The following is a 22,376-nucleotide window of genomic DNA, read 5'->3' on the forward strand; positions in this document are numbered from 1 at the left end:
CCTCCCCATTGTCTGTCCCACAAAGCCTGGGTTCTAATGTATTTAGATATAGGCCCCTATTCTCCCACAGGCCTTCGGCGCTAAAACGGGCCTTAAACGCAAAAAAGTGCCTTGCGCCTGCCTCAGGAAGATATGAACATGGCTTTAGGCTGGCAGATGCGCTTTAGGCTGAATGGGCGTGGCGCACTCCCTGAATGGGCGAGAATGGGCGTTTCGGCCTTAAATGCCGGCCTAATGATATCTTCCCACCTGGCGTAAATTTAGCGCTTTGCGCTTTTGAAAACCAGGCCTATTCAGTGCGCTGGTGCGCGGAGCGCTCCTCTGGCTCTCCTCTGGCTCTCCTCTGTCACCCTTCTCTGTGTCACTCCCTCTCTCTTGCTCATATCAGTCTGACAGGCACAATACGACTCTCTCTCTCTGACTCCCTCGCTCAGACAGACACAACACACGTCCCATAGGAAGAATAAGTTGTAAGTTCACTGCCTGGCATGTGAAATGTCCCAGCATGCAATGGGCTACTCCATTTCGCTACTAAATAGCAACCAAATGAGCCGAAATAGATATAAAGGTAGATCTAAATAATATGTAATGGTAACACAACCTGCAATTGTAGAACATTTCAATATTGGACCAAATAAAACATCGAAATGAAAACACCACCCTATGTGAAACATATATGTCATCCTGGGCCTATATATATCCCTCGTCAATTTAACGTGATTTAGATAAGTGACAGCGTAACGCGCTTCTACTGTCATGTGCTATACTGTGATGTCTGCTCCAATAACTTGGCCCTACTTCACATTTAGTTTTACAATAAAAACACATTTCTGCAATGATTTTACATAATGTAGGCTATATTTATGTGCATCATCCTACCTGCAGCAGGGGAGAGAAAACGATATCTTTCTGGACAAACTTTCACCAATCTAATTAATCTCATCATATAGGGATAGGCTATATTTTTCTAGCTGATGCGTTTAGAACATTCTTTTCACTTTGATCTTGCTATAGTGTAGCGTATTTACATGCTTGCAGTATTTAAACTGCAGTTAGATTGGTTTGAGAAGCATAATAATATGGAATAATAGCCTATATATGGAGACAGACAGACGGGATGAAGAGGGGGGGGGGGGGGGGGCAGAGGCTTGGCTTGTCTGGTTTTACTGGATTTCTCTGTGGAATTGGAGCTGAAAAGTGAAGCATGTGCTTGGTTTACTGCACTTACCCAATGACCAGATAATTTTACGCTTAAAAGGCGTGGTTGTAATGCTTTAGGCTGCGTGTAGCGCCAACACCAAGATATCGAGTGGGCTGGTCCACGCCCACAGATCAGCGCTGCGCCGGGAGCTCAGCGCAGTTTAAAGGCTGATGCAACGATAGGGGCCATTGTGTACCTAGAGCAATCTACAGCCTGGGTACATGGTGCAAAGGAGTCAACCATAGAAAGGTGGAAAGCACTTGCTGTGAACCTTAGAATGATTGCCATATAGGGACTTGGCCTGGGTATGAGGGTTTGTATGTTTGTTTGTTTGTTATGTTGGTCTATTATTGTTGTTGTTTTCTTTTCCTTTTTGTGACCTCCATTTTTCTCTTTGGCTCACTGAATGTATACATGTTGTTTCACTATATGGGATTAACACTGTTTTTCATTGCTACCTGTTATGAGACAATTGCTAATAAAAGAAACGATTTGATCACGAAGAAACTGGTGTTTTTCTGGAGTTGAGGTGATACATGCCTGTGTGCATGTTTACATGTACCGTACACACACACTGGCAAACACACACACACACACACACCAAACACTATTTCCACTAAGACAAAAGTGCAATTTTCTGGATAAATGACCACTTGCTCTTTGTGAGACATAGTCACACTGAATCCATCCATCCATCCATCCATCCATCTATCCATCCATCCATTCATTCATTCATCTATCCATTCATTCTCTATACAGTGTAGCTAATGTTATCGAACAGTCGCTGTAAATAAAAAGTTGGGTAAATAAACTGTACTCTCCAGTTGGTGATTATCATAAGGACGACCAACAGAAAAAAACAATGTTTTCAGAAAATGTATTAGCTTATTGTTTTGTTCCTAATTGTTCACATGCCTAACTATGATGTTTACAGTGAGTAAATTGAATTCCGAAAGATTATCAGTCTAACTGATTTTAGATGTGTTTACCCTCTACTCCTCATTCAATCAATCAATCAATTGATGAAATTCCAACAAGATTTCATTCTGATCAGCGCTCTCAGCGCTGACTGTGACCAACAGTTACTAGAGGTTTAGAGGGGCCATAAAATAAATGTCCACTGGTTGTGTTGCATCATGTGTTTGAGGGCATTCTGGAGAAGATAACAGTTCATGGGGGTAAAAAGAAGAACAAATCAAAAGAAGATAGAAGACCAGATGAAAGGAATCAGAAACAAGAGATATTCCTTCCCATAGCTAAGGGGTGATACTGTAGGGCTGGAGCCTACCGGGTTATTCTTGTCCACCTGGATGCGGTAGCGAGTGATGAAGGATGGTTTGACGGTGATGTCCACCAATAGCAGCAGACCATTGCACACCCAGAATGCCATAGTGGGGATCAGCATCGTCCCTGTTAAATAAAGCACAATAAAGCAAGCTCACTGTCAGGGAAGCACAGCCTTGAGCCGTGTCTAAACATTTCTGTCCACAGCTAAATGGATGATTCCAAAGATTTTTGCTCCAACCTGAACTGAACCTATGGAAGCATTACATAAATCAAATTATTTCATTTTCAGTGATGTATGGAAAAATCAAGACTACTTCAAATTCACACAGTGACACGTGACACAGCAGGCCATTTTCCCCTTAGTGCTGTACCTCATGGCCACATCATAAAGGTGAGTAAGCTACAACCAGACAGCATGACTGATATAAGTTAAGTTAAGTTAAGTTATCCTTTATTTATCCCCGTGGGGAAATTCATCCTCTGCGTTTGACCCATCCTCTACTAGGAACCTTCCTAGAACTAGGAGCAGTGGGCAGCCACTGTGCAGCGCCCGGGGACCAACTCCAGTTCTTTTGCCAGTACCTTGGTCAGGGGCACTGACAGGAGTATTAACCCTAACATACATGTCTTTCTTGATGGTGGGAGGAAACCGGAGCACCCGGAGAAAACCCACACGGACACGGGGAGAACATGCAAACTCCACACAGAAAGGACCTGGGACGGACCGGGGTTCGAACCCGGGACCTTCTTGCTGTGAGGCAACAGTGTTAACCACTGAGCCACCGTGCCGTCCATGATATCTAGATTGTAAAACTGCTCACACTGTAATGCATAATTCCACTGTGGCCAGTCAGAATAATCTTTATTGGCCAAGTATGTACAAGTATGTAGAAATTTGTCTCCGGTTTATGTTGCTCTCAATGTACTAAACAACAAAAACAAACAAGGTTTAAGGACGAACAGAGGTTAATCTAAACATTAGCTACTATAAAATAATAATAGTAAGTGTAGTATAAAGTATATAGTATAAATATGTATCATTTATATGTATGGTATTTTGTAAAGTCCATAAGTCTAATATTGCACAGCTATCATATTTCAGTTAGGGTAGTGTGTGTGTGTGTGTGTGTGTGTGTGTGGGGGGGGGGGGGGGGGGGGGGGGGTGAGAGAGAGAGAGAGAGGGGGGGTGGGAGGAGAGAGATAAAGCCATCCATCCTGTTCTTTCACCACTCCAAAAAAACAAGTAGACAAATCTGCTCCATCTGTGTATCAATATAAGCTTATCATGCTGTTATCACGTTAGCATGTCCATGCAGTAAACAATTTGTTGACAGAGACCTCTGTGATGAGTACAACACCCTCAATGAATATGCTGTGAAGCAAACTAAGTGTGCAAAATATTCCCCTATTGATCCATCAGAACATGTTGTGCCCATTGAAAACGACTGCTGTTTCTTACCCAGGAAGAACAAGGCAGCGTCGTGACCCTCACACCTCACGTACAGCTTGGTCCAAAGGTTCTGCCAGAAATCTCCTGAAGCTCCCCAGAACCTCTGAAGGTGCCTGGATCAGGAATCAAGGTCAAGGTCTCAGGGCTTTATTTTCACGAGTACAGTGTGTAGTGAGGCTAGTGATTAAAGATGCTAATACTGGTGCAATAGCAAGAAAAGTCACTAAATGGTTGTGTATACAATTCCTCTAACATAGTCCCCCCCTTTCTTTGGTGCCCCTTATCCTGCCCAGTGCTTTAGAATTAGGTTTGGGGTCAAATCCATACCTGCCAACATTGGGCTGTGAAAAAGAGGGAGAAAATGTAGATTTTCTGGGGTATCGTCGAATGGCCTACCCTCAACATCTCCCCCCCCCCATATAACCCTACACCACAAATTAATAGAATAAATACAAGGATGTAAAGTAAATCACTTTTAAATTAGTCTTAATAGCTCACAGTAAAATAATGATACATTTAAATTAAACAAACATACAAAATGTAGCCTACAAAAGATGTGATCAAAAGTCAGCATTTAAAATGTACATGACAAAAAATGAAAAATAAATTTGAAATCTTGGCGACTAGCATGGCCATTTGCCTTGCTGACTTGCTCAGACTCTGACACAGCTCTCATGAGGAAGCTGAATATGTTAGCAGTTCCCCTCTGTGATTGATTGATTGATTTTATTCAATGTTTGGATGAATACATGGGACATAAAATAGATGCAGCCATCAACATCAAGGATAAAAACACAATAAAGTCAGAGGACTTGTTTTCATTGTGGTCCTTGGTCTCAGACATACAGTTCAAACAACATAAAAACAGACATTTATACATAAAAATACATACCGTCCTTTATGAAAATTTGTACCTACTTAAAAACTAAAAACAGATTTATCAAAAGCAATATAAAATGAAATAAAAGAACCAATCCTAAAAATAACACGCAATTAAAGTACTTAAAACCATCAGACTGTCTAAAATAAATTAAGAATACATTTATGTGCTTGTTTGTGTTTGGCATGTTTAACGTTAGCATGTTTGTTTGCTAACGTCATTTTCCCCACCGTGTTTTACGCTAAAGTCGGCCTGACATAGCTTGTAAAACACATGGTACAGTATGTGGGCTGATGTGGGAAGCGGTTAGAAACAAGATGGTCTCGCACCAAGTGGACTGACATTGGCTCTTTGACTGTATACATATGACAGAGCGCCTCAGCCAAGAGCTGCTTGAGCGAGCGCAGTGACGCACTGTGCATCACTCGTCACTGCCTCTGGCTGGGTTGGGTTGCCAGGTACCACGACACATAATCAGGAGATTAATGGGAGAAATTACCAAGCGGGAGCACAGCGGGAGAAAGGGTTAAAAATTGGGAGACTCCCGCCTAAATCGGGAGGGTTGACAGGGATGGTCAAATCATTCTCATTCTCAATAAAAGCTTTATAGGATTTGATATAAGAATCTTTTTTCATGGGAAAAGCTTGGAGGTTAGGCACCTTTTTGTGATTGGCCCCTTTTGGCCAGTGGCCGTGGAAAGTGAATCAGTTGTAAGTTGGCCCATGACCTACTTTTCTACAAAGTTTCGTGGAAATCCGTTCATAACTTTTAGAGATATCCTGCGGACAATGAGACAAACAGGGGCGTAAACATGACCTCCTTCTCCCTAATTATGGAGCAAATCAACTTCCTAAATTGACTGAATAGAAAGGGCATTGACCGCTGATATGTAACAAGATGTTTTTAAGCCTGGTTAGAGCTTTTAAAACAGTTCACGACCAGCGAAAATCTCTACAAGATGTTCTTTGTTGCAACAAATCAGCCTCTTCAATAAAGATAGACGAATAGTGCTGTATGGATATTTTGTCTGTCTGCTCTCTCTATGCTGTTCACTTCTATTATGTCCTGTCCTGACCAGTCTATTATGTCCTGTCCTGACCACTCTAATCAGTCCAACCAGTCATGTGACCACAGGTAATATGTAATATTTTATTTTATTTTTTGTGTGCATTGCTACTATGTATTTTTTATTTTTGTAAGTGTAATTGCTGCTATGTATTTTAGAGTGTATTGCCGCTACTTATGTTTTACGTATTTTTGAGTGTATTGCTGCTACTTATGTTCTACGTATTGCTGCTACTTATGTTTTCCGTTTTATGTATTTCTGTGTTTTATGTCTTTCGGGGACAACGGATGGAAATTAGCCTCGTGCTAAATCCGGCAATTTTTACACTCTTATTATGTTCCAGGTGATTGTATCTGCTTCATGGTTTTTGTGTCCATTGATTCCACTCTAATATGTCCTGTCCTGACCAGTCTATTATGTCCTGTCCTGACCACTCTAATATGTCCTGTCCAGTCTATTATGTCCTGTCCTGACCACTCTATTATGTCCTGTCCTGACCAATCTATTATGTCCTGTCCTGACCAGTCTATTATGTCCTGTCCACTCTATTATGTCCTGTACTGACCACTCTATTATGTCCTGTCCTGACCACTCTATTATGTCCTGTCCTGACCACTCTATTATGTCCTGTCCTGACCACTCTATTATGTCCTGTCCTGACCACTCTAATATGTCCTGTCCTGACCACTCTATTATGTCCTGTCCTGACCAGTCTATTATGTCCTGTCCTGACCACTCTAATATGTCCTGTCCTGACCACTCTATTATGTCCTGTCCTGACCAGTCTATTATGTCCTGTCCTGACCACTCCATTATGTCCTGTCCTGACCAGTCTATTATGTCCTGTCCTGACCAATCTATTATGTCCTGTCCTGACCAGTCTATTATGTCCTGTCCTGATCACTCTATTATGTCCTGTCCTGACCACTCTATTATGTCCTGTCCTGACCAATCTACTGTATTATGTCCAGTCCTGACCAGTCTATTATGTCCTGTCCTGACCAATCTATTATGTCCTGTCCTGACCACTCTATTATGTCCTGTCCTGACCAGTCTATTATGTCCTGTCCTGACCAGTCTATTATGTCCTGTCCTGACCACTCTATTATGTCCTGTCCTGACCACTCTATTATGTCCTGTCCTGACCAGTCTATTATGTCCTGTCCTGACCAGTCTATTATGTCCTGTCCTGACCACTCTATTATGTCCTGTCCTGACCACTCTATTATGTCCTGTCCTGACCACTCTAATATGTCCTGTCCTGACCACTCTATTATGTCCTGTCCTGACCAGTCTATTATGTCCTGTCCTGACCACTCTAATATGTCCTGTCCTGACCACTCTATTATGTCCTGTCCTGACCAGTCTATTATGTCCTGTCCTGACCACTCCATTATGTCCTGTCCTGACCAGTCTATTATGTCCTGTCCTGATCACTCTATTATGTCCTGTCCTGACCACTCTATTATGTCCTGTCCTGACCAATCTACTGTATTATGTCCAGTCCTGACCAGTCTATTATGTCCTGTCCTGACCAATCTATTATGTCCTGTCCTGACCACTCTATTATGTCCTGTCCTGACCAGTCTATTATGTCCTGTCCTGACCAGTCTATTATGTCCTGTCCTGACCACTCTATTATGTCCTGTCCTGACCAGTCTATTATGTCCTGTCCTGACCACTCTAATATGTCCTGTCCTGACCAGTCTATTATGTCCTGTCCTGACCAGTCTATTATGTCCTGTCCTGACCAGTCTATTATGTCCTGTCCTGACCAGTCTATTATGTCCTGTCCTGACCAGTCTATTATGTCCTGTCCTGACCACTCTATTATGTCCTGTCCTGACCACTCTAATATGTCCTGTCCTGACCACTCTATTATGTCCTGTCCTGACCACTATTATGTCCTGTCCTGACCAGTCTATTATGTCCTGTCCAGACCACTCTATTATGTCCTGTCCTGACCAGTCTATTATGTCCTGTCCTGACCACTCTAATATGTCCTGTCCTGACCACTCTATTATTTCCTGTCCTGACCACTCTATTATGTCCTGTCCTGACCAGTCTATTATGTCCTGTCCTGACCACTCTATTATGTCCTGTCCTGACCACTCTATTATGTCCTGTCCAGACCACTCTATTATGTCCTGTCCTGACCAGTCTATTATCTCCTGTCCTGACGACTCTAATATGTCCTGTCCTGACCACTCTATTATGTCCTGTCCTGACCACTCTATGATGTCCTGTCCTGACCACTCTAGTATGTCCTGTCCTGACCACTCTATTATGTCCTGTCCTGACCAGTCTATTATGTCCTGTCCTGGCCACTCTATTATGTCCTGTCCTGACCAGTCTATTATGTCCTGTCCTGACCAATCTATTATGTCCTGTCCTGACCAGTCTATTATGTCCTGTCCTGACCACTCTATGTCCTGTCCTGACCAGTCTATTATGTCCTGTCCTGACCACTCTATTATGTCCTGTCCTGACCAATCTATTATGTCCTGTCCTGACCACTCCAATATGTCCTGTCCTGACCACTCTATTATGTCCTGTCCTGACCAGTCTATTATGTCCTGTCCTGACCACTCTATTATGTCCTCTCCTGACCACTCTATTATGTCCTGTCCTGACCACTCTATTATGTCCTGTCCTGACCAATCTATTATGTCCTGTCCTGACCACTCTAATATGTCCTGTCCTGACCACTCTATTATGTCCTGTCCTGACCAGTCTATTATGTCCTGTCCTGACCACTCTATTATGTCCTGTCCTGACCACTCTATTATGTCCTGTCCTGACCACTCTATTATGTCCAGTCCTGACCAGTCTATTATGTCCTGTCCACTCTATTATGTCCTGTCCTGACCACTCTATTATGTCCTGTCCTGACCAGTCTATTATGTCCTGTCCAGACCACTCTATTATGTCCTGTCCTGACCAGTCTATTATGTCCTGTCCTGACCACTCTAATATGTCCTGTCCTGACCACTCTATTATGTCCTGTCCTGACCACTCTATTATGTCCTGTCCTGACCAGTCTATTATGTCCTGTCCTGACCAGTCTATTATGTCCTGTCCTGACCACTCTATTATGTCCTGTCCTGACCAGTCTATTATGTCCTGTCCTGACCACTCTATTATGTCCTGTCCTGACCACTCTATTATGTCCTGTCCAGACCACTCTATTATGTCCTGTCCTGACCAGTCTATTATCTCCTGTCCTGACCACTCTAATATGTCCTGTCCTGACCACTCTATTATGTCCTGTCCTGACCACTCTATGATGTCCTGTCCTGACCACTCTATTATGTCCTGTCCTGGCCACTCTAGTATGTCCTGTCCTGACCAGTCTATTATGTCCTGTCCTGGCCACTCTATTATGTCCTGTCCTGACCAGTCTATTATGTCCTGTCCTGACCAATCTATTATGTCCTGTCCTGACTAGTCTATTATGTCCTGTCCTGACCACTCTATGTCCTGTCCTGTCCTGACCAGTCTATTATGTCCTGTCCTGACCACTCTATTATGTCCTGTCCTGACCAATCTATTATGTCCTGTCCTGACCACTCTATGTCCTGTCCTGTCCTGACCACTCTAATATGTCCTGTCCTGACCACTCTATTATGTCCTGTCCTGACCAGTCTATTATGTCCTGTCCTGACCACTCTATTATGTCCTGTCCTGTCCTGACCAGTCTATTATGTCCTGTCCTGACCAGTCTATTATGTCCTGTCCTGACCACTCTAATATGTCCTGTCCTGACCAGTCTATTATGTCCTGTCCTGACCAGTCTATTATGTCCTGTCCTGACCAGTCTATTATGTCCTGTCCTGACCAGTCTATTATGTCCTGTCCTGACCAGTCTATTATGTCCTGTCCTGACCACTCTATTATGTCCTGTCCTGACCACTCTAATATGTCCTGTCCTGACCACTCTATTATGTCCTGTCCTGACCACTATTATGTCCTGTCCTGACCAGTCTATTATGTCCTGTCCAGACCACTCTATTATGTCCTGTCCTGACCACTCTAATATGTCCTGTCCTGACCACTCTATTATTTCCTGTCCTGACCACTCTATTATGTCCTGTCCTGACCAGTCTATTATGTCCTGTCCTGACCACTCTATTATGTCCTGTCCTGACCACTCTATTATGTCCTGTCCAGACCACTCTATTATGTCCTGTCCTGACCAGTCTATTATCTCCTGTCCTGACGACTCTAATATGTCCTGTCCTGACCACTCTATTATGTCCTGTCCTGACCACTCTATGATGTCCTGTCCTGACCACTCTAGTATGTCCTGTCCTGACCACTCTATTATGTCCTGTCCTGACCAGTCTATTATGTCCTGTCCTGGCCACTCTATTATGTCCTGTCCTGACCAGTCTATTATGTCCTGTCCTGACCAATCTATTATGTCCTGTCCTGACCAGTCTATTATGTCCTGTCCTGACCACTCTATGTCCTGTCCTGACCAGTCTATTATGTCCTGTCCTGACCACTCTATTATGTCCTGTCCTGACCAATCTATTATGTCCTGTCCTGACCACTCCAATATGTCCTGTCCTGACCACTCTATTATGTCCTGTCCTGACCAGTCTATTATGTCCTGTCCTGACCACTCTATTATGTCCTCTCCTGACCACTCTATTATGTCCTGTCCTGACCACTCTATTATGTCCTGTCCTGACCAATCTATTATGTCCTGTCCTGACCACTCTAATATGTCCTGTCCTGACCACTCTATTATGTCCTGTCCTGACCAGTCTATTATGTCCTGTCCTGACCACTCTATTATGTCCTGTCCTGACCACTCTATTATGTCCTGTCCTGACCACTCTATTATGTCCAGTCCTGACCAGTCTATTATGTCCTGTCCACTCTATTATGTCCTGTCCTGACCACTCTATTATGTCCTGTCCTGACCAGTCTATTATGTCCTGTCCAGACCACTCTATTATGTCCTGTCCTGACCAGTCTATTATGTCCTGTCCTGACCACTCTAATATGTCCTGTCCTGACCACTCTATTATGTCCTGTCCTGACCACTCTATTATGTCCTGTCCTGACCAGTCTATTATGTCCTGTCCTGACCAGTCTATTATGTCCTGTCCTGACCACTCTATTATGTCCTGTCCTGACCAGTCTATTATGTCCTGTCCTGACCACTCTATTATGTCCTGTCCTGACCACTCTATTATGTCCTGTCCAGACCACTCTATTATGTCCTGTCCTGACCAGTCTATTATCTCCTGTCCTGACCACTCTAATATGTCCTGTCCTGACCACTCTATTATGTCCTGTCCTGACCACTCTATGATGTCCTGTCCTGACCACTCTATTATGTCCTGTCCTGGCCACTCTAGTATGTCCTGTCCTGACCAGTCTATTATGTCCTGTCCTGGCCACTCTATTATGTCCTGTCCTGACCAGTCTATTATGTCCTGTCCTGACCAATCTATTATGTCCTGTCCTGACTAGTCTATTATGTCCTGTCCTGACCACTCTATGTCCTGTCCTGTCCTGACCAGTCTATTATGTCCTGTCCTGACCACTCTATTATGTCCTGTCCTGACCAATCTATTATGTCCTGTCCTGACCACTCTATGTCCTGTCCTGTCCTGACCACTCTAATATGTCCTGTCCTGACCACTCTATTATGTCCTGTCCTGACCAGTCTATTATGTCCTGTCCTGACCACTCTATTATGTCCTGTCCTGTCCTGACCAGTCTATTATGTCCTGTCCTGACCAGTCTATTATGTCCTGTCCTGACCACTCTATTATGTCCTGTCCTGACCACTCTATTATGTCCTGTCCTGACCACTCTATTATGTCCTGTCCTGACCAATCTATTATGTCCTGTCCTGACCACTCTAATATGTCCTGTCCTGACCACTCTATTATGTCCTGTCCTGACCAGTCTATTATGTCCTGTCCTGACCACTCTATTATGTCCTGTCCTGACCACTCTATTATGTCCTGTCCTGACCACTCTATTATGTCCAGTCCTGACCAGTCTATTATGTCCTATCCACTCTATTATGTCCTGTCCTGACCACTCTATTATGTCCAGTCTTGACTAGTCTATTATGTCCTGTCCTGTCCTGACCACTCTATTATGTCCTGTCCTGACTACTCTATTATGTCCTGTCCTGACCACTCTATTATGTCCTGTCCTGACCACTCTAACATGTCCTGTCCTGACCACTCTAACATGTCCTGTCCTGACCAGTCTAACATGTCCTGTCTTGACCAGTCTTGTTCTGTTGTACTGTGACTGGTGGCAGTATCATCTCTCAGGTTCATCACAGGACAAGCTGTTGGTTTTAAGGTAAGGTGATATTACCATGTCAGCGAGTTGCTGAATGCGGCCAAGAATAAGAGTCCAGATCCGATGACAAAGGCTGCTTTCTTCATAGAGTCCCACAGACCTCCAGGGCCATCCTGGAGAGAGGAGAAACACAAGAGATTCATGAAACTCTGACAGTCCAACAGTACATGATGCTGTACTAACATTTCCCCCCGACACTTTATGAAGTGAAAACATATCTGAAACAACAACTATTTGATACTAGGGCCCACCACTGAAAGCAGTAGCCTACAGATAAGAGCTTTTCAACCGGGATGACATCATGTTGTTTCAATAGGTGAAACACTAATCTACACCAACAGAAAATTCTTTGATTGGCTTGTGTTTTTGTTTGAGGCACCATTGCACCCTGCTAAGTCATCAGAGAGTGAGACAGGATATCTAAATAAATGAAGCAGCAGGAGAGTGACAGTGACGCTCCTCTGCCTTCTTGTATATCGACTCAAATGACTTTTCACAGCCTGAGGCGTTCAGGAACAGCACCTGAACCTGAGGCTGTTTGGTAACACTTAATTTAGCGTGGCAATCTTGTATAGTTATGCTGATGCACTTTAGAACATATACTATTGGGCCCAATCCCAATTCCCCCCTTAGCCCTACCACTTAGCCCTTAACCCTTCGTTTTGTGCGTTCATGTGGAGGGGGAGGGTGTCCCCATTCATTTTTGCATCAGACCAGAGTGAAGTGGGACTGGTCCTAGAAACAGAGATAAAAACAAATAAGAATTGGGATTGGGCCTTAGTTTCATATTCTTTTAAATGAAAGTTGCTGGCTAGACGACGGGTGTATAGGCCTACAGTATGTAGGATTCACCCATTTATGAGCATAATTGTATTCATGTTTTAAATGTGCTTGCGGCACCAAGGAGAATTCCTATCAACCCTTATCGGGTTCGAATAGCAATAAAGTTGACTTGACTAGTTGTCTAAACAATAAGCATCTAGTTAAGCTATATGTAAAAGTTATGGGGAGCATAGGATAACTAGAACAAGTGCAAATTCACAATCTCCGAACACGTGAATTTCTGAAATGGAGGATGGCAGGGGTAGCCCACGTGGCCCAAAGTGGCCTTTACCACTCTGCATTTCGAAGTCTCCCCCCACGCCCCCTTTTAACCAATTGGCATGAACACACACACACACACACACACACACACACACACACACACACCTCTCTCACACACACACATCACACCAGCTGCGACTGCGGCTTAAAACGATGAGAGCCAGGGGCGTAAAGGGGAGTGGCCAATGTGTGTGTGTGGGGGGGATCATGCCAATTTTTTAACTCGACCTTCTGGTTTATGTCAATGACACACCTGTAAAGTTTCGTGACTGCATCTTGCACGGTTCTGACGCTATCCCATTCACAAAATCTGTCCACAGACAAAACGGCTTCTGTGGTCCTTCTCACTACAATACCAGCCCCGCTGTCGCGGCTGGAAAAGATGAAGTATCAGACTCAGGTACATGTAGAATCCCTTTTTGATGTCACTATATTGTCAAGGAAATTAATGTATTTGGTATTGTAATTTCGCCCGCTTGCCATTTTGGCAATATATGAATTCACTCTTATTCTTCCATTGCAGTAATAGTGAGATGCAGATCCAATGTTTAACTGAAATGTTAAACGTTACAAATGTGTCCTCCTGGCCAGACATTGTACAGTGTATCTAGTACAAGCAGAACCTGAGCCCGCTGCTGAGAGATAATCAGTTCACTCAGTGGGGATTCATTAAGGGATTGATGTCACCTTCAATAGACCTTTTAAAATGTCAGCTTTTATCACAGCTACCCTTTGCAGCAGTGGCAACAATGTTTCACAATGTCGTTTTGGCCTCAGACTCCAGCTGCCTGTTACACACACACATCCACTCAATACTGTAGGGATTTGTCCTTGAATATCCATCCTTTTGAGGACCTTCCACTAACTACATTCATTCCCTAACCGCTAATCCTCTCCACTACATTCCTAACCAGAATGTAATCCTATGCTAATCTTAACTCTTCTAAAACCAAGTCGGTCTCTTAACCCTAAACTTGCATCTTGAAGAAGTAAAGACTGACAAGAATGACCTCGCTTTGCAAAAATGTCCGCACTCCAAAGGTCCAAAACTACAACTGGTTCATAGTAGAGCGGATTAGCTCCCAAAAATAGAGGAATTGTGCACTTTTTGACAGAAACATGAAATTTCACACATAGTTAGGGAATACCATAAGGTTTATTTTAAGATTGGGAGGGAAGTCAGATTGAACCAAAATTCCAAGATGGCCGACATTTTCCCGTGTCTAATGTACAAATGTGCTTATAACAATTGTGCACCTCTTCAAAAAAGCACGAAATTTCTCACGTAGTGAGTGGATACCACAAGGTTTATTGTCAGATGTGGAGGGAAGTCAGATTTGGCCTCAAATCCAAGATGGCCGCCATTCTTCCCTAGTCTAATGTTCAAGTGTGCTCATACCATGATAAAAGTTTCACATATCTGAAAGTATTTCTTGGTGAGAGTGTAGGGTCCCCTGTAGAAATTCTGCCAGGTTACAGGCAGTAGGCGGCCATTTTGCCTGCAGAATTTTCTCCTCGAAATGAAGATTGATTGACACCTGCCATGTCGTGATATGATTGCTTGAAGGAAAAAAGGAAAAAAGCTTTTGCACACCTAGGCTCAACAGGTGCTATGGTGATATGATTGCTTGAAATGGGATAGAAATTTGATAGTACTTCGTTACGTCACCATACTGTAGATTGCAGTTATGAATGAAATCCTGGAAAATTAACTTTTGATGTGAAAAAGTGTGAAAAACGAAATAAATTAGATTTTTGTGATTTTTTTTGCACACATTATTAAGTGAAGTTTTAACGTATTTCAGAAAGAGTCACTGTAATGTTCTCACTTACACATTTCCCTCTCTCCTTCAGGTGTTATGCATCTACCTGATTAAGGGGGCGTGGGAGGTTTTGCTAATCCAATCACAGCTGGCCACATCCTTCCCATTCAGCCAATCACAGCTTTAGCGGCAACCTTTAAGAGCTGTTCCCTTCTCATTGCTTGTTGTGTCTCTTGTTGTTTTTGCACTCATATGCCCTGTTATATTTGTACTATGTTGTAAACGGAGTCCACAGCACAAGAATTTCACACGTGATACTTGTACCACGGAGTGACAATAAAAATCTTGAATCTTGAATCTTGAATCATACTCTTATCTGGTGTCATTTCAGTGCTGCTGCAACCCTCCTCCACCCCATTCTCCTCCACGTCTCTCGATGACATCAGCATGACGTCTCAGAGTCGTGATGGAGTCTAATCGCCAAAGACTTTGAACTTTTTATAACCATTGAACATTCATAATCTGTCATTCATAATCTTGATCACATGTAAATATATCATTGCTCATGTTATTAAATCATGTCATCAAAAGAACATAGTGACTACCTTTCTGAAATAGGTGCACTGAATACCCGGGTATGTGAACTAAAATACTGTTTAAAAAAATAATAATTTTTGCGTTCAGCTCGTCTTTAAAATTGGTCCTCGGGCCGGACTTTGGACATGCCTGGCATAACAACCAACTTGTCAGAGTTGCTGCTCTCTACATGATCAGAGTTGCTGCTCTCTACATGATCAGAACACTCTGGATATTCCAGTTGTTAACCTTTCTCAACTTCATGTGCAAAATCCATAATTTTGCCAGGCTCTCTGCTCTGTTCCATAGAGCTCTCTGTGGAAAAATGTCACTTGTCAGGTTGAGCCTGTCCTGATGAGCAAACTGAATATCAGGACAGATTTATCAGAGGCACATGGCGAGCAGTCACTTGGCCATGACAAATTCCTAGATATTAGAGAGGCTCACAAGTAAGTTGTTACAAAGTCCAAGTCAAGTCTTTGAGCTTGAGTCCAAGTCAAGTCTCAAGTCTTTGAGGGCAAGTCCAATTGACCATTTAACCATATTACCACGTGCTAAGACCTTGAAGGTATGTAGTTCTTAGAGGAGCTCCCCAGGGGGGCAATTCCTCTCAGGAAGTCCCCAGAACTGTTTGGTCCAAAAACGCCTATTGTTCATTTCCATACGAGCCTAGCGACCTAATGATACAAAGTTGGTTGAAAATGGACGAAGTGTTCCTTTAAGAAAACAAGATGTTCCCAAAGGGCTGTTTCATTGGCACTTTAAGGCATGTTGAGGCAGATTTCATGCCAGGGTTTACGACCTGGCACCATGCCAGGGTTTACGACCTGGCACAACTGATGCTCTTCAATAAAATTATGCCAAACAACACTGGAATAATTTGTCTGGTCAGACATCTGGAAACCATCTTTTACAACAATAAATATAAATAGAAACAACACATAGTTGTGGTCAGGGAGGAACGATGGATGACACTGACTGGTCAAGATCCAATTTATAATAAAACATCAAATCAATATATTTGTCAAACCTTAGTAATATTACAGTAACTTTGTAATGCTAACAGGTTTAAAGAGAAACTGGTAACCATGCCAGCCAGAGTAAGACAGCCTATATGTATCTACATTCTCAAATACACTACTGCCGCATGCGCTAGGACGTGTCATCAGTGATGTTATCTGGGGTCGTTAGGTGTTTCGGGTCTGTCAACATCATACACCCTCGCCCAGTAGACCCAGCCGAGGCCAATTAAGACCCCGACTCACGTCCCAGAAGCCGCTACGGATCAGCCTTACTACTCTATCTGCAACGTTGCCCGCGGGAGGGGTAAAAGAGAACCCAATCCGCTGCAATAGAGCTAGTGCTACGCCGCAGTATTGGCCCTTCGGTGCATGGAGGATCTAGGCTCTGTGGGTTTCTCCCGGCCGTGCTCCTCCTTCGTCTCACCAGACCCCCCTCATGACAAAGGCAATCCAGAGGCTGAAGGGATGCCTCAAGGACGCCTCAAGAGGGCCTGTGCGCTGCACGTCATTTACCTGCGTCGAGCACCTCGCTCTAGCCTGGAGGACCCCAGGCCGCGCCGATCTTGCGCAGATTTTCAGGAGGCTAATCCGTAGCGTTTGTGGATTTCTCCCTCACGAGAGAGCCAAGATGGGGTGCTAATCCCATCCCGTACCGGGTTGCCGTCTCTCCGGCCGTCAACTGTCTCTCCAGCTCGTCACCAAACTATACTTGGTTGTCACCTAGTCTTTCCTAAGTGTCACTGGCCAAAGGCAAGCCAGGGTTCTACATTCTCAAATACACTACTGCCGCATGCGCTAGGACGTGTCATCAGTGATGTTATCTGGGGTCGTTAGGTGTTTCGGGTCTGTCAACATCATACACCCTCGCCCAGTAGACCCAGCCGAGGCCAATTAAGACCCCGACTCACGTCCCAGAAGCCGCTACGGATCAGCCTTACTACTCTATCTGCAACGTTGCCCGCGGGAGGGGTAAAAGAGAACCCAATCCGCTGCAATAGAGCTAGTGCTACGCCGCAGTATTGGCCCTTCGGTGCATGGAGGATCTAGGCTCTGTGGGTTTCTCCCGGCCGTGCTCCTCCTTCGTCTCACCAGACCCCCCTCATGACAAAGGCAATCCAGAGGCTGAAGGGATGCCTCAAGGACGCCTCAAGAGGGCCTGTGCGCTGCACGTCATTTACCTGCGTCGAGCACCTCGCTCTAGCCTGGAGGACCCCAGGCCGCGCCGATCTTGCGCAGATTTTCAGGAGGCTAATCCGTAGCGTTTGTGGATTTCTCCCTCACGAGAGAGCCAAGATGGGGTGCTAATCCCATCCCGTACCGGGTTGCCGTCTCTCCGGCCGTCAACTGTCTCTCCAGCTCGTCACCAAACTATACTTGGTTGTCACCTAGTCTTTCCTAAGTGTCACTGGCCAGAGGCAAGCCAGGGTTCTACATTCTCAAATACACTACTGCCGCATGCGCTAGGACGTGTCATCAGTGATGTTATCTGGGGTCGTTAGGTGTTTCGGGTCTGTCAACATCATACACCCTCGCCCAGTAGACCCAGCCGAGGCCAATTAAGACCCCGACTCACGTCCCAGAAGCCGCTACGGATCAGCCTTACTACTCTATCTGCAACGTTGCCCGCGGGAGGGGTAAAAGAGAACCCAATCCGCTGCAATAGAGCTAGTGCTACGCCGCAGTATTGGCCCTTCGGTGCATGGAGGATCTAGGCTCTGTGGGTTTCTCCCGGCCGTGCTCCTCCTTCGTCTCACCAGACCCCCCTCATGACAAAGGCAATCCAGAGGCTGAAGGGATGCCTCAAGGACGCCTCAAGAGGGCCTGTGCGCTGCACGTCATTTACCTGCGTCGAGCACCTCGCTCTAGCCTGGAGGACCCCAGGCCGCGCCGATCTTGCGCAGATTTTCAGGAGGCTAATCCGTAGCGTTTGTGGATTTCTCCCTCACGAGAGAGCCAAGATGGGGTGCTAATCCCATCCCGTACCGGGTTGCCGTCTCTCCGGCCGTCAACTGTCTCTCCAGCTCGTCACCAAACTATACTTGGTTGTCACCTAGTCTTTCCTAAGTGTCACTGGCCAGAGGCAAGCCAGGGTTCTACATTCTCAAATACACTACTGCCGCATGCGCTAGGACGTGTCATCAGTGATGTTATCTGGGGTCGTTAGGTGTTTCGGGTCTGTCAACATCATACACCCTCGCCCAGTAGACCCAGCCGAGGCCAATTAAGACCCCGACTCACGTCCCAGAAGCCGCTACGGATCAGCCTTACTACTCTATCTGCAACGTTGCCCGCGGGAGGGGTAAAAGAGAACCCAATCCGCTGCAATAGAGCTAGTGCTACGCCGCAGTATTGGCCCTTCGGTGCATGGAGGATCTAGGCTCTGTGGGTTTCTCCCGGCCGTGCTCCTCCTTCGTCTCACCAGACCCCCCTCATGACAAAGGCAATCCAGAGGCTGAAGGGATGCCTCAAGGACGCCTCAAGAGGGCCTGTGCGCTGCACGTCATTTACCTGCGTCGAGCACCTCGCTCTAGCCTGGAGGACCCCAGGCCGCGCCGATCTTGCGCAGATTTTCAGGAGGCTAATCCGTAGCGTTTGTGGATTTCTCCCTCACGAGAGAGCCAAGATGGGGTGCTAATCCCATCCCGTACCGGGTTGCCGTCTCTCCGGCCGTCAACTGTCTCTCCAGCTCGTCACCAAACTATACTTGGTTGTCACCTAGTCTTTCCTAAGTGTCACTGGCCAGAGGCAAGCCAGGGTTCTACATTCTCAAATACACTACTGCCGCACTACAGTATAGGGAAGTTTATGATGTGGTTTGTTTTATTCATATTTTTTATGTCAAAAACTTCAAATGGGACGCATTGTATCGTCTGCACTTTCCTTATAGTCCACATTTTACGACTATAATTGGAGAGCCGTCTGTTTGCCAAAACTACGTTACGTCACCATACTGTAGATTACAGTTATGAATCAAATCCTGGAAAATGAACTTTTTGATGTGAAAAAGTGTGAAAAACTAAAGAAATTAGATTTTTGTGAATTTTTTTGCACACATTAAGTGAAGTTTTAACGTATTTCAGAAAGAGTCACTGTAATGTTCTCACTTACACATTTCCCTCTCTCCTTCAGGTGTTATGCATCTACCTGATTAAGGTGGCGTGGGAGGTTTTGCTAATCCAATCACAGCTGGCCACATCCTTCCCATTCAGCCAATCACAGCTTTAGCGGCCACCTTTAAGAGCTGTTCCCTTCTCATACTCTTATCTGGTGTCATTTCAGTGCTGCTGCAACCCTCCTCCACCCCATTCTCCTCCACGTCTCTCGATGACATCAGCATGACGTCTCAGAGTCGTGATGGAGTCTAATCGCCAAAGACTTTGAACTTTTTATAACCATTGAACATTCATAATCTGTCATTCATAATCTTGATCACATGTAAATATATCATTGCTCATGTTAATAAATCATGTCATCAAAAGAACATGGTGACTACCTTTCTGAAATAGGTGCACTGAATACCTGGGTTCCTTTAAGAAAACAAGATGTTCCCAAAGGGCCGTTTCATTGGCACTTTAAGGCATGTTGAGGCAGATTTCATGCCAGGGTTTACAACCTGGCACCATGCCAGGGTTTACGACCTGGCACAACTGACGCTCTTCAATAAAATTATGCCAAACAACACTGGAATAATTTGTCTGGTCAGACATCTGGAAACCATCTTTTACAACAATAAATATAAATAGAAACAACACATAGTTGTGGTCAGGGAGGAACGATGTATGACACTGACTGGTCAAGATCCGATTTATAATAAAACATCAAATCAATATATTTGTCAAACCTTAGTAATATTACAGTAACTTTGTAATGCTAACAGGTTTAAAGAGAAACTGGTAACCATGCCAGCCAGAGTAAGACAGCCTATATGTATCTACACTACAGTATAGGGAAGTTTATGATGTGGTTTGTTTTATTCATATTTTTTATGTCAAAAACTTCAAATGGGACGGACGCATTGTATCGTCTGCACTTTCCTTATAGTCCACATTTTACGACTATAATTGGAGAGCCGTCTGTTTGCCAAAACTCTCTTCAGGGCTTCCATGGCTCCTGCACCCAAGACTGATGCTGACTACTCACTGACATCATCATTGATGCGAAGTTGAGCAATTGTGTGCTGAGTGATGTCACTCGAGCACTCCATGATGGGATGAGTGATGGTCACTCGAGCAATTGCGAGGTCATCAGTGAGTGATGTCATGATCAGTGATGCGAAGTTGAGCAATTGTGCGCTGAGCATGCCAATAGAGCAGGCGAGGCCATGCAGCAGCTGAGCTGCGGACGAGCCCACGCAGCGGGCAAGCCTAGGAATCGAGTGCGCATAGCGCGCAAGATTTCTAGTATATTGTAAAAAGGCCTTATTGCATCATGGCCAGCGCAACAAAGCAGTCAGATTGATGCCGGCCTGATGTCTTTCTAATGGCTCTATCCCGGAAGAGACTATGGTCTGTCAAGACCATAAACCACTTACCACAAGAACAGCTTCTTCCCAAACGCCATCGGCTTCACCAACAAGCCTGAAAAACCCTTCCACCACGGACCTCACCAACCCCCCCACAAACCCACTACCTCCTCCTGAACTCAGCTGAATCCCCCCCACTGATATTTCATTTCATTGTATTATTATTCAGAGTAAAACTATATCTACACAAGCAGAAAGGACTGGTAATCCAACAGCACAGACCAGACAGCCAAGAAAAGAACAAAATAGATGGAGAATCTGTAGGAGGGTTGCACCTCTGTTTACTGTGACTCATCGCATTGTGTTGTTGCGTTCCTGCAGCCTTATACCATCTATTCCTAATGTTCAATCAGTGTAATAACAGAGTGCATGTTTAGAGACGTGCTGTGTTCTTACCTGTCTGCTGGCTGTGACTGCTCCCTGCATGTCTATAAACACAACAACAAAAACACTGTAAATGATATTAGTTTAGGAATAGTTTAATAAATATATCAATTTCGAGTGAACCAAGTGACATTGAATTATACTAATTAAAATTAAAGAATATGCCTATTAAGAACAATAAGATTTCAGGAAAACAAACAAAAATCCAATAGAATACTATTTTGTAAGTTAAGGTCGAAATGATTTTCAACCAGCTTTGTATCATTCAGAGTTGATTTGAGTGAAGTTGTGGACCAGTGATGTCATTAATACACAAATGACATCACTGGTCCACAAATCAACTCTAAATAACTGTCAAACTAAATGAATGCCAACAAAACTGTTTAAAGTTTTCTAGATTTTGTAATGATACAAAGCTGGTTGAAAATTAGCAGAGTGTTCCTTTAATTCCAAAATGCGAAATCCCTGCTTTTACAAAATGAGTGAGTGGTAGAACATTAATATGCAGATTTTTATTTATTCAGTTATTTTTTTATTTGTTTGTTTGTTTGATGTTTGTTTGTTTAAGGATAATGCCATAGGGATAAGCCCATGCTGGCAAAATAGTGCATTTAGAAGCTGGGTACTTTATCTTGAAAAAAAGAAGAAGTATAGTGTTTTTGTTTGTTTTGAACTCTTCGATTTCAGTAGGCTATGTTCAATTTAATTCATGTCAGCAATCATTTTGTCAGAGCAGATGTTCTAGCTGATATCGTAAATGGTTTTTGAAACAAGATTTTTA

General features: G+C 44.2%; 1 protein-coding gene across 1 annotated transcript in view; it reads right to left on the minus strand.

Moving 5' to 3' along the window:
* The window catches only part of faxdc2 (fatty acid hydroxylase domain containing 2), a 48,802-nt gene that overhangs the window by 8,475 nt on the left and 17,951 nt on the right, over positions 1 to 22,376 (minus strand). The window contains exons 2-5 of the mRNA XM_083636532.1: positions 21,608 to 21,639; positions 12,240 to 12,337; positions 3,948 to 4,051; positions 2,490 to 2,611 (exon numbers count right to left, since the gene is read on the minus strand). Coding sequence (XP_083492658.1) covers positions 2,490 to 2,611; positions 3,948 to 4,051; positions 12,240 to 12,337; positions 21,608 to 21,639 — 356 coding nt within the window. The remainder of the gene's footprint in view (positions 1 to 2,489; positions 2,612 to 3,947; positions 4,052 to 12,239; positions 12,338 to 21,607; positions 21,640 to 22,376) is intronic.

The sequence above is a fragment of the Poromitra crassiceps genome, assembly GCF_964638095.1.
Source record: "Poromitra crassiceps genome assembly, chromosome: 1".
In the NCBI taxonomy this organism is placed as follows: domain Eukaryota; kingdom Metazoa; phylum Chordata; class Actinopteri; order Beryciformes; family Melamphaidae; genus Poromitra; species Poromitra crassiceps.